General features: G+C 34.0%; 1 protein-coding gene and 1 pseudogene across 4 annotated transcripts in view; one reads left to right on the top strand and one right to left on the bottom strand.

Moving 5' to 3' along the window:
• The window catches only part of LOC107474141 (uncharacterized), a 6055-nt gene extending 3857 nt beyond the window's left edge, over window positions 1–2198 (top strand). For 3 of the 4 annotated variants that reach the window (XM_021135259.2, XM_016093736.3, XM_016093737.3), the window contains 4 exons: window positions 26–377; window positions 610–820; window positions 933–1001; window positions 1875–2198. In XM_021135259.2, coding sequence (XP_020990918.1) covers window positions 26–377; window positions 610–820; window positions 933–1001; window positions 1875–2099 — 857 coding nt within the window. In that variant the 3' untranslated portion in view covers window positions 2100–2198. The remainder of the gene's footprint in view (window positions 1–25; window positions 378–609; window positions 821–932; window positions 1002–1874) is intronic. The other variant, XM_021135260.2, reaches the window with a different exon arrangement.
• A 10636-nt stretch (window positions 2199–12834) lies between these two features.
• The window catches only part of LOC127744767 (uncharacterized), an 8843-nt pseudogene continuing 7705 nt past the window's right edge, over window positions 12835–13972 (bottom strand).

Raw genomic sequence — 13972 nt, 5'->3', positions numbered from 1 at the left:
ATAATGTCATGGTTCTTGATTGCAGATGATGGACCGGGGTCGCTGCGTGACGCATGTCGCAGAAAAGATCCTTTGTGGATTGTATTTCAAGTTTCAGGCACAATTCATCTGTCTACATTTTTGAGTGTATCATCTTATAAGACCATCGATGGCCGGGGCCGAAGGATTAAACTCACCGGAAAAGGATTGCGGCTGAAGGAATGTGAGCATGTAATAATTTGTAATTTAGAGTTTGAAGGAGGCAGAGGGCCTGATAGTGATGCCATTCAGATCAAGCCTAATTCGAAGCACATATGGATAGATCGTTGCAGCCTCAGTGATTTCGATGATGGACTCATAGACATCACTAGAGAAAGCACGGATATTACCATTTCAAGGTGAGATGTAGTACTTTTATTCGGGCTGTTCATTTGTTTAAGTACTCTGTTAATCTCTATGGTTTCACCAATTTTTTAAATTAGGTCCTTACAGTTTAAAGTTTGTCATTTAGATCCTTATATTTGATAAAAATTTGTAATTAGATCCTTTCTAGAATCAACTAGATCCTTATGTCTCTTATATCCGGCCTTTATACTCTCCACTGAAGAAGTGTTCCTCCAACATATTCAGGTGTCATTTTTCTAAGCACAACAAAACAATTCTCATCGGAGCAGATCCCTCGCATGTTGGGGATAGGTGCATAAGGGTCACCATTCACCACTGCTTTTTCGATGAGACTCGACAGAGGCATCCTCGTGTTAGATTTGCAAACATACATCTTTACAATAATTATAGCAGAAACTGGGGTATATATGCTGTTTGTGCAAGTGTGGAATCACAGGTGATTATGTGTTTGTTGTTTGGAATTGCACATAGATTTGATTTAGTTTCTTGAATGACATACAAATTAGCTAGTTATAACTTGAAAATTTTACATTGTTTGTTGATGCCAGATATTCTCACAACATAATATCTATGAAGCAGGGCAGAAGAAGGTGGCATTTAAGTATCTTTCTGAAAAGGTATGTTTGATTCTTATGTTTGGTGACCAGGTAATGTTTTAGGTTGAACTGGAAAATATGGTATAGCTCTTATCTTTTAACAAATATATTTTCAAATGATCTTAGAAAAATGGCGAGAGCACCTGAAAAAACGTTTAGCATTGATAGTGCATCACAATCAAAACTTAACTTTTTATGCACAATCAATGTAGAAAAATGTTTTAAATAGATATTCATGTTGGTGATATAAAATATTTTACATTTTAACTTATATCAAAATTATACTTACAAATTATTATATGAATTATTTTGAGTTAAACTTCAAAGTGATTCTTGAGATTGGCTGCATGCACCAAAAAAGTCTTTGAGATCACAATTGCAGCATAACAGTCCCTCAGATTGAAAAACTTACACCACGTTAGTCTCTTACCTCTTTCCATCAAGTTACTCATGTTGTTAGTGACTTGCATAGACCCATCCATGCTAGACTAAATGAAACCACATCGCTTTAGTTTTGACCCTAAATGTTAGATGAAACAATATTGTTTGACTTTAATGAACCATAGGCCATATTTGGGGGTGGAGATGTTTTGCGGTTCATTTCATCAAACATTTTTGACACAAAAACTAAAACGACGTAGTTTTGTATAGTTTAGCATGGAAGAATTTGTGCCACTTTACTAATGGTGTGAGGAGTAACTTGCTAGAAAAGGGATAAGGAATTGACGTGGTGCAATTTTTTCAATCTTGAGGACTAATATGATGCAATCAGGGATCTTGGAGTTCTTTTTGGTGCACACGTCCAATTTCTGAGAACATTTTGGGGGTTTTAACTCAATTATTTTCGGTGCCTTCTCATCTTGGTAATAAGGCTAAATTGAGAAATTGCAACAGGCAGCAGACAAGGGAGAAGAAGCAAGTGGCCGCATAATTTCTGAAGGAGACATGTTTATAAATGGAGCACAATCAGGGCTAATGACAGAGAACAATGATGGAAGTAACATTTTTCATCCAAGTGAATATTATCCCACTTGGACAATGGAACCTTCTTCAGATAATCTAAAACAGGTTCTTCAGTACTTCACTGGATGGCAATCTATTGCCAGGCCAGAAGATTAATCACTTCGACCAGAATAGAGGATTATATATATATATTGAAAGAGAGAGATTAATTTTGATGCACTAACAGTATAAAATATAAAATAGTTTGCACAGTCACTCAATAGTATCCGTTCTTTTGGATGACTATTCACGCAAAATTATTTTTTTATGTGGCGTTACGTAATTAGATGTATACTAGTATATTTACCCGATATTATTATGGGAATATAAATTTTTTAAAATTACGTTGATCCTAATATTATAGGTTATGATACAAAAAATTCATAGCATTAAACTACTTTTATAAAATAGTCGTAAGGGACCAAAGTTCCCGTCGGCTAAGAAGACCAGGGTCTCCGTAAATAAAAACAAAATTAAATAATAATTTTTTAGTTATTATTTTCATACGAAAGTTTAATTTTTTACTAATAATTAATTTTAACATTCGTTATCTAAAATTTGAAAGAATTTAACATGTATACTTTTATATTTGATTAGGTGTTAAGTTTGTTGCACAAATAAAAATAATTAATTTTTATGGTTGTTATTTTAAAATAATATTTTTTCTATATATATAAAAATATAATTAGATATTAGCATAAAAAAATTTATATTGATAGTTATAAAAAATTAACTTAAATTTTTTTAAAATAATTGAATTTTGATTCTAATTTTTAATCATAATATTAGTATTTTTTTTAAAATTATATGTAATAAATATTTGAAGAAAAAGAAGTGAAAATATATATTAGAAAGATAAATAGTAAAAATTTAATACTAAATAAAAAATATGCATATAATAATATTTTTTATTTAAATTATATTATGTTGTTAATTTTATTTTTTTTGTAGAATAGAAAGGTAGAGAAAAATAGAGTATGGGAGAAAAGAGAGAGAAAGATAAAAAAGAAGAATGAGAGAGAGTTTGTTAATTTTGGAAGCTAAGAAAAAAATTTATTTTAATTATAATGAAAAAATATCTGGTGACACATTTTGATTTGCTAAATTACTAATATAAAATATGAATTATAAATTATATATAGAGTGGAAAGGATAGAGAAAAATAGAAAAGAGAGAGGTAGTTATGAGAATATAAGAAAGATGTTTACTAATTTTGAAAGAAAATATTTCTCTAAATTTTAATATGAGAGTGTCATGTGATACATTTTAGTTATTAAATTAGTTAGCAATATATAAATATAATATATAATATGTAAACCCCGCTAAAATCGATAAATAATTAGTTAATAAATTGGATTTTAATTAGAAAAATTAAAAATGTAAAACTAATATCAAAATAGGATAGAGCTCTTCAAAACGAGAATTTTGATACCAATTTAAAAAAAATTGGCCCAAAATTAAACCGAAAAGACTAAACCGATTGAACTGAGGCCCAAACCAAGCCCGTGGGTCCAACCTGACCCATAACTTAAAAAGAACAGTAGCTTCTTCTTCCCCATTTCATGCACACGACACCAAACAGATTGGGGAGGAAGGGGAAACTGCATAACCCTCATCAAATCTTTCTTCCACCATAACTTCCCCATTTGAGCTCCGATCGCCGCACCGTTCGCGGCCACGCGTCCAGTGCATTAAGCTCTACATTTCTGTCGAATCAATTTCATCGAAAAGCTCTATTTTTGTTTTAGAATCTATATCCCCTTTCTTATAGTGAAATTGAATCCCTGTGATAAAATCTTGTCCAATTTGGTGTTTTATGTTCGATTTAGCTTCCGAAACTTATTGGGCTTGAGTTGTTATGCGTATGGGTACGGTAAGAACAACCTAAACCCTAGTCAATTTTTATTTTATTATGTAAAAGCTGAATTTGGAACATATATGTGTATTAGATGTGAATTAAGTTTATATATAAGCATTGGTTGTGGTTGTGATTCTGGGGCTGCCTTGGATTGAATAAAGTGATCGGCCAAGGTATGATTTAAGTTTTGTGCGTTTAACATATAAGGTTTTATAAAAACTTAGGCTACAGAATCATAGGCTAAGTTAAAATGGTTAAATGATTAGCTTTGTGATGATGTTGGATAAATTAATTATTGAGCTTGTGTGGATTTTATGGGCATGAGTTGTTGGTGTTGCTGAATATGTGTTCTTGAAATTATTAATGGAGGGTTGATGATGATGTTGATGTATGTAAATAGAATTTGGTAATTATAGCTTGTTGGTTAAGTCAATGATAATTTATGAGTTGTCATTAATGAATTAAAGGAGGTAGTTAAAGAATGTTTAAAGATTGAAGCTTGTGGTTAAAATGGTGAATATTTGGATTATTGTATGGATTTTATGGAATGGTATGAACATTGATGTGCTAGTGGTTGGTGATAATGGAATAAGGCTTGATATGCTGTAAATGTGCAGGTTTTGTGGGTAGGGAATGAGAAATTGGTGAAAAATGGTGTTTGGTATGTTTTGGTAAAATGTGAATTTTTATGAACTTTGGTAGTCTATATCTTTCTCTACAAATTCTAAATAAAGATGAGATTTATTTTAAATTAAGAGTATCTAATAAGCTTGAGATTGATATAAAGTTTGCAGAAAACCGAATTCTGTAGAGGAAGTTATGGATGCCGAAAATTTGGTGCGAAAAACTGGATTTTTGAACATTGCAGCAGAACCAGATGTGTGCATGCACCCAACAGAAGAAAAATTTTACTTGTGTGTACACACACCTCTGTGCGCACGCACACACCAAGGTAGGCCTTCTGTTGGTGGCGCTAACACAGGTGAGGCACATGCACACTTAGTGATGTGTGCGCACGCACACATCTGTGCACACGCACACGTTCTGCTTTCTTTTTTAGCTATGCGCATGCACATGTGTGTGTACGCACACGCCCTGTTTTCTAGCACATATGCTTTTCTGTTCTAAACATGATTTTAAACCCTAAACCCCCTATTTTTGCCCTATTAATCCTAGATCCTACTAGTAGGTTTAGTGAATAGAAGAAGTTAGGAGTTTGAGGTAACTTGGGAGTGAAGAAAGAGGTAAATATGATGAGAAATGTGAAAAGGGAAGTGGTTAATGAACGGAGTTTATATACCATGGCTTTGATGAATGATTAAATAATGATTATGACTATGAAATGGCTTATGAATGATATCTGAGATACGAGTTTTCCTGGGTAAGAACCATGGCTTGCCACCATGTGTTCCAGGTTGAATCTCAATATTCTGTTGACCCTACGTCGTAAGGATGACCGGGCACGTATAAATTTCCGGGTATGGATAGCCACCATTGAGTGAGTAAATGATAAATGAATATGTAATCTATGCATAGACTCATGAGGATGTGCGACGAGGGACAATCTAAGGTTTTCGAACTTGTCGGGTTAGCTGGATAACCGACAGATGAACCTCATCAGCCATAGGACAGGCATGCATCATGTGCATTTGCTTCTTTTGATTGCTATGCATTATCTGAGATTGCCTAATTGAAAATATATATTCCGCTACTTACTATACTTGTTATTTGCACTATCTGCTTCTTACGTGTGCGTGAATGTATTTGGTTGCTTGTCTCTGCATCATTTATGGATGACGGAGGAACGAAGGAAGGGTGAAAAGGGTTGGTGGTTATGTTAGGTTTGAATTTGAGTAAGTTTAGAAATGCTTAGATTGTTTACCCCTAATTATGGCTTTTGCTTAGAAATTAAGTTTTATAATTGTATGACGGAGTTCTAGGATTGCCTCTGGCATTCCCAGGACCTTATTTATCATACGCATGGCACCTTTACTATGCTGAGAACCTCCGGTTCTCATCCCATACTGTGTTGTTATTTTCAGATGCAGGTTGAGAGGCTCCTTGCTAGGTGTCTGGATCCTTGAAGCGGAGTAGTCCATGGGTTATTTTGGGATTTTCTGTTTATATGTATATATGTACCTATGTACCTAGTGTGCCCGACCAGCCTTGGCTTCGCAGGCTAAATCAGGAACTAATTATGTTGTATTCTTGGCCTTCTTTTACTTTGTTACTTATTCTTATCCTTATCTTCTAGGTTTCTTAGCACGCAAGTAATCCTATTCCTTGAGCGTTGCGTTTTTTATTTTGCGATTTTTGTTTACCTGTTTTTCAAGGCTCCTAGTATATTATCTCTTTTCACTATTATATGTATTTATTTTATGGAATAGAGGTCTGTAACACCACACTACCTTTGTCCTACGACTTAAGCGTAAAACTCAGTGTAGTAGAGTGTTACATAATATAGCTATATTTCAGTTTTAATATTAAAATTTTAATTTTAATTTAATGAATGCAATTAGAGAATGTCATGTATATTTAAATTGTCAAATTTATAATTAGTCATTGATAATGATATATAAGAGAGATAGAGTGAGTGAAGAAATGAGATAAAATAGAAAGGAAGAGAGAAGAGAAGAGGGGAGAGTTCTTTAATTTTGCAGGAAAAGATTTGATTTCAATTGTAATGAGAGAGTGATATGTGACATATTTTGGTTGTAAAATTTGTAATATGTAATAGAATACATAATATATATAATAGATGTAAAACTGTTTTATAATGCATTAAAACTAAATTCGTATGTATATACAAAGGGAGTAGATCTTCTCAATATCAAAATTTATTATTTTTGACCACTAATTAACTATTAATATTTAAAAATGTGAAATAAAATATCTTGTTGAATTGCTCTACATCCCCAGGAAGTTATGCTATACATACATAAAGAAAATTAGTTTGATAACGACCTTTTAGTGCTTGTAAGTTATATATCGAAATAAAACTAGAGTTGTATCTACATATGTAATTGATATTTTAACAATGATACTAAAAATTTTTCGGGAATCATGCTAAGCGATTTATATAGGATAAATACTAAATAGTTGATCTATACAAGTATTGAATTTTTTTTTTCAATTTTTTTTTTTCAATTAGTAAGCTTCTATAATCTGTCTCAACGGCTGGTACAAGAGCACGTATGTATGAGTATGAGTGAACAAAGGAGAAGAGCGACGTTGAGAGGGACATAGGCAGAGATAGGCATGCAATGCCATGGTGTGGCTGTGTATGTCACAATGTATGGGGTGATTGTGTATGAAAAAAATTAAAAAATCAAAACAATCCAAATTTAATTTTATAAACAATGCTACTCCAAAAGATAAATACTTTATGTCCACAATAGATATGTTGATCGATTCTGTAGCAGACATTGAAATCTTAAGTTTTTTGGACAGTTATTCGAGACATAATCAAATTTTTATTGCTAAGGATGATGTATTGAAAACTACCTTTCGATGTCCTGGGGCATTAGGGACATACGAATGGGTAGTAATGTCTTTTAGTTTAAAAATTATTGGTGCAACATACCAACGCGCCATAAATACTATTTTTCATGAATTTATCGGTTCATGGAAGTTTATATTGATGATGTTATGGTTAAATCGAATTCGATAAAACAATACTTCGATCATTTAAGGCAGGCATTTATTACAATACAAAAAAAATGGTTGAAAATGAATCCTTTGAAAAAAAGGAAGCACAATCTTTTCTTAGGAAGGTTAATTACCTTCGACGATTCATATCGAGTCTTTCTGGTCGAACTCGAATCTTTGCATCTTTGGTTAAGCTAAAAGATGAGTCTCAATTTGAATGGACAGAAGGTCATCAAAAAGCGTTGGAATCAGTCAAAGCTTACATGTTCAAAGCACCAGTGATGGCAACGGTCCGTTCTCATGAGCCTTTAAAGTTGCATATTGCAGCATCTACTAGTACTATTGGATGCACGTTAGCTCAGGATGATGAGGAGGGACGTGAGAGAGCTATTTATTATTTAAGTAGAGTACTAACCGATATCAAGACAAAATATTCTCTTATTGAGAAGTTGTGTTTGTCTTTGTACTATGCCTGTACAAAGTTGAAATGGTATATGGTTGCTAAAACTGTGAAAGTAATTGCACAGACATATTTGATAAAGTATATGTTATCTTATCTTATGTTAAGAGGTCGGTCAGGAAAGTGGATGCTTGCTTTAACAGAGTTTGATTTGCAATATGTGCCAGCCAAGGCTATGAAAGGTCATGTCATTGCAGATATCCTAGTCGATCGACCGAACAATCTCAATGACCATGGGGCAAATATAGTCGATGTAGCTTCCGATTGTTGGAAAGTGTATTTTGATGGTTCGAAATACAAAAATGGTGCCGGAATTGGAATTTTGATAATTTCTCCGGAAGAATCCCCATCAGAATTTCTTTTTGAATTAAAATATCATTTTTCGAATAATGTCGCCAAATATGAGGCCTTGATATTAGATTTAGAAATTTTGGTTGGTAAAGGAGCATTGGATGCTTAAATCTTTGGCAATTCCCAGGTGGTTTTGAAGCAGCTATCTAAAGAGTTTAAGTAATAACGAAAAGTTACAAAAGTATTTATCAATAGTATGGGAGTTGTTAGTGTCTTTTCGAAAAGTGTCTCTGGTTCACATTCCAAGAGTTCGAAATGAGATTGCAAATGAGTTGGCCCAAATCGCATCGAGATATAAAATACTCCCTGAGACGCTGGAGAAATTGGCAAAGTTTGTCAAATTCTGGTACCCATTAAAGAAAGAGAGGCTTTGATTTGGGACGAATGGGATGATGACGATTGGAGAAAACCAATTGCTGAATATTTGAAAAATTCCAATATTCGGGTGGATCGAAAAATTAAATTAAAAGTAATGAATTTTGTGTTGATGGCTGATGAATTGTACAAAAAAAGAATCGATGGTAGCCTTTCCAGGTGTTTAAGTCAATCGGACAAAGATATTGCTCTTGGAGAAGTCCATAGAGGAATATGTGTTGCCCATCAAGCTGGAATGAAAATGAAATGGGTACTTCGACGAGATCGAGTATGTTGGCCTTCTACAATCAAAGACTATATCGATTATGCAAAAGCATGTCAAAAGTGCCAGCGACATGGAGTAATATAACAGATTCCAGCCTCCGAATTACACTCAATTATTAAGCCATGGCCTTTTCGAGGTTGGGCTTTGGACCTGATCGAAATAATATACCCACTTTCTGCGAAAAATCATAAATTTATTCTAGTGGAAATTGATTATTTTACAAATGGGTTGAAGCTATTCCTCTAATAGAGGCAGGGCAAAAAGAAATTATTGACTTCATAGAGGAATACATAATTCATCGATTTTGAATTCCTCAAACTTTGAGTACTGATCAGGGAACTATGTTTACTGGTCAACGCATTAAAAATTTTGCTGACTCGAGAAACATTACTATGATAACTTCAACTCCATATATATTATGCACAAGTGAATGATCAGATTGAGACAGCAAATAAAATATTGATAAATTGATTAAGAAACAAATCGGTCAAAAACCTCGAATTCGACATGAAACTTTGAGCCAAGTATTGTGGGATTATCGAAATTTACCTAGAGGGTCAACGAATACATCTCCTTATAAATTGGTGTATGGCCATGATGCAGTGTTGCCATTAAAGATTAATCTTAATACTTTAAGAGTAATATGGCAAGATAATTTACCAATTGAAGATTATTGGAATGCAATGTATAAGTTGAATGATTTAAATCAACAACGTATTTTGGCACTTGAGAATATGATTTATCAGAAGAGTAATATTGCTCGAAGTTATAATCGTCGAGTAAAAGAAATGTTTTTGTGTGGTAGATTTGGTTTTAAAAGTTATTTTACCAATGAAAAAGAAATCGAAATTTTTCGGTAAATGATCCCGTAATTGGGAAAGACCTTTTCAGGTAATTGACTTGTATTCCTGGAACGCATATTATATTAAAGATATTGATTCTGGCAATATAGTGAAATCGATAAATGAAAAATACTTGAAACAATGTTGATGTATAGGAAGTAGTGTTTAGAGAAAAGTACAGATGAAATAAAAATTCAGTTCGAACAATATATCAAAATTTGGGCAAGTGAGGAGCTAATAGCTCCTCCAGTTCCATTCGAAGTTGAGCTCTTTCACTATTGAGGGCAGAATAAGCTTCGACTTCATCATGCTCTTCATTTTGTGCCCTATCATATCTTCTCCTTATCTCTTTTTGTTTAGTTTCTACTTTGCAAAGTTCTTTGAAAAGATCTTGTTTCTTTTGCTGTGCTGCAGCATAAGGCCCTGCCAACTCAGCTTCTTTCTCTTGAATTCTGGCCAGTTCTCTTTTGAATGCTTCTTTTCTTTTGTTGAAAGAGGCTTGAGTGCTAGTAGCTTGGGCAATTCTTTGATCAAAATTCTTTATATGACTTTTGGATTGACTGGTAGACAATGCCCACTTCTTTCGATTCCGTTTCGATCCTGGCTATTATTTCTTTATCTTCTTTTATTCTGTCTTGAGCAATGGCAAAGTTGTTGGAAACTCTGGTAAATCTTCTCACTATGGAGGAGAATTCAGGTGGAACCTGAAAATGCAAGAGAACTCAAGATGTTAGATAACAGGCTATTCAAATCATGTTTTGTAACCGATTCGTCAGCAATGTGGGTTAACAGCCTAAGAAGAGAAGTCAATTGCTCGAGAGTTTTAGAGTTGAGATTTGATGTTGGTAGATCTTTAGTAATTGGACCGAGGCAGGAATTTCTTCTTGAGTGATTTTGGTCAAGACAGCTACTAAATTAGCCAAGTGAGCATCTTGAATTTCGGGGGCAATACGAGAGTCTCTTTCGAAAGGTCAGGACCTTGAGAAGAATATGGTTCAGTTGGTTTTATTGGACTTGGTGTCTTTTGTGAAGAATGTATGGTCTCTCTGATCTCTCGAAAAGGTGAATCGAGAGTTTATGGCGGCAACATCGAATAGTGTAGGCCTCACCATTCCACAAAAAGATGAAAGTTATTGGTGGTTTTATTCCAGAACTCAGTACAGCCCCAATCATCCAATTATGTGTGGTAGGTGTGAAATGAGAGAGATGAAGGAGGTCATAGATACCTTGTGCCCTCCAAGCGATACCTTTTGATGGTTCGAGGCATTGATACCAGGCAAGGAAATCAGCTCCACAGGGGGTATTTTTGGGTTGTTTCTGATGGGTTTTTTATGATCGATGAAGGGGGCAATAAAAAGGTCTGGTTTTATGAGCAAATCTTCTTCGTCGGCACTAGAAAAGACCTGGGCATTCTTTTTAGTATGCTCTAGGGTTTGTAAAGGACCGATGAAACAACAAGTTTTCTCATCGGCAGTGAAGGGGTATAAGAATCCTTTTATCTTTAGGCAAATTCTTGGGATCTTCAATGATGATATCATTGAATAGATTCAAAACCTGCAAATCAGATTGTTTAAAGGTTTCAGTTATGGGGTCTTTGCCTTTGTCTTGGACAGATAAGGTTTTTAGAGCAGAAGAAGCCATTGATGAGTGCGCGAAGGGAGTTCTGGTGACTGATTTGTTTACAGAGGGGAAAAGTTTTCGTAGGAAGGTTCAGAAATTGTGAAAAGTGTTTAAAAAGAAAGGTGAAAGTTGGGAGAGAGGAAGTTAATGTTGAGTAACGGTAGAAATTTTGTTAAGTAAAATTGAAGGAGGTGCGCTGCCATTTCATATTTCGTATTTTCAAAATTTGAAATTAGGAAACTTCTTTGAGAAGGTGAAATGGAAGGAAGAGAAACGGATAGTAGTGGGAAACATGTCAGAGTGGGAACAAATAAATGAAAATTAATAAATTTCATTTATAACAAATTAATTGATTATAGTGGAAAAGTTAGAGCAGATAGGATTAAGTGTTTCATTTTAAAATGATATCGAAAAACACATTAATCCTAAAAAGGAAATTTGTTGATCAGAAGTATTGAATTTCGAGAAATACTATATTCAAAATCTATTGAGTTTGTATTTCAAAGAATAAAGTTTGTATCGAGAAGGGTTTTGTCAAAGAATGTGAAGCGAGAGCCAGTCGACGTATTCAGTCGAGGAGCTGGTCGGGGTGCTTAGTCAAAGAGTTAAAGTTTCGAATGTTGTTTTTAGCGGTTACTCATATTAGGAAAAAGGAGCGAGAACAGTTACTTGAAAATTAGCATACGTGGGAGTTATTCTTGAATCTGATTAGTCAAAAATTCTTATAAATAGATGAAAGATCAATGAAGAAAGGGTTGGAACTTTGCTTCAGAAAAACACTCGGACACACTCACATCCCAAGGACTTTCCGAGTCTGCATCCGAGTCATTTTTCTGTAGGATTCCTTCCATTGTTTTTAAATTACATTTACATTTTTTGTAATCTTTACTTTCTCTGCAAATTTATCTTTCAATCAAATTTACTCTTTCTGATTTCTTTTTAGATTAGCACTTTGTTTTCGAATTCAAAGTCTTTTAATCTTGTCGAAGGCAATTTTCTGCTTTATTTAAATTCAATGCAATTTCTTTCAATTCCAATCAATTTATTTTCAAAGTTTATTTTGTTTATCTTTTAGATTTATTTTTATTTTGTACTCACAGAGGAGTAGGTTTCGCTTCCAAATCACTAGATATCGAACCACTCTCAATTTGCTAAAAATTGACAAAACAGATCTAGCATAAGCTAACACTAATATTATGCGATAAGCTCAAACTTTACTAGTAAAATGGCACAACCGGTCATGCCATGTTTGATAAGAACGAACTTCAAAATTTCATCGCCAATATTGCTTATATTGATTCTGTGATATCAACGTTGACAAATTAAGCATTCAATGGATTGCTGTTATATGGAAACTCCCGCTTCATTGGAAATTGTTATAGAAAATTGGCAACTTAAATGAAGGAGGAATGCGAGAGAAGAATGAACATACCTCATAGTTCGATATCTGCGACTCTAACCAAGAAAGAACCCAGGTCGTCAGATCCAAAAAGTGGAATATACTCTAATCCTCTCACATGAACACTAAAGCAAGATACATTAACAAACATTTGTTAGCAAGATCAGGTGAAAGTTGAATACATTAGAAGACTTGAAACATTTTCAAGACAAACTAAAAAGCACATTATATGAGTAGAGAATGCATAGGTAGGAATCATCATTATCATCATTCATGCAAGCATCATAATTAAAGGGCAAGAACGACTTCAAATGATGTAAATACAGTTATAAAAATTAAGAAGATACACTTCTTATAAGCATCAATTACATGAACGCAGGAATAACATCAAGCACTTATGACAACAGAGCACTTATTTCATTATTTTATAATATCCCAATACATTAAAATTTATAAACAAGTTCTATACTACACTATAAATGTTTAAATTATAGGACCCTATAAAAGGGCAACACCAAAGAGAATAATATCGGCAGCTTATCCTGATAATTGCAACAGGTGGTTGATTCCACAACTTAAACTAGTGACCTTGAAATCACATAGAGACAATGATAAACCCCGTTTTGACGGTTTATCTTGTATTGATTTTTAGAGCTTTTATCACCTTTTACCCACATTTATTCAATGAAATAGCATGGTTTTGTGATTGTCTCCTTATTTGTGCTTTGATGTGAAAACATGCTTTTTAGGACTTAAAATAGTTAAATCTAATTCCCCTTTGATTCCACTAGATGCCTTGATATGTTTGTTAGTGATTTCAGATTGAAAAGGCTAGGAATGGATCAAAGGAGTGAAGAGGGAAAGCATGCAAAGTGGAGAAATCATGAAAAGTCAAAGAAGTTGAACTCGCCCATGGGCGCTTGCGCGCACCTTGCGAATCACCCCATAGACGCGTATGCGTGCTGTGCGCGTACGCGTCGGTGCTGGTTTATGATTTTTTAATGAAAACGTGACCAAAGAATTCTCAAGGGTTGTGGGGCCCAATTCCAACCAACTTTGGCGCCTAAACTGCTATTTAAAGCCAAGGATTGAAGAGCAAAAGGAGATTAGTTCATTTTTACACTCATTAGTTTAGTTTAGAAGTAGTTTCTAGAGAGAGAAGCTCTCACTTC

This window comes from Arachis duranensis, chromosome 2 (assembly GCF_000817695.3).
Source record: "Arachis duranensis cultivar V14167 chromosome 2, aradu.V14167.gnm2.J7QH, whole genome shotgun sequence".
In the NCBI taxonomy this organism is placed as follows: Eukaryota; Viridiplantae; Streptophyta; class Magnoliopsida; order Fabales; family Fabaceae; genus Arachis; species Arachis duranensis.
This window is presented reverse-complemented; position numbering and strand designations above follow the sequence as displayed.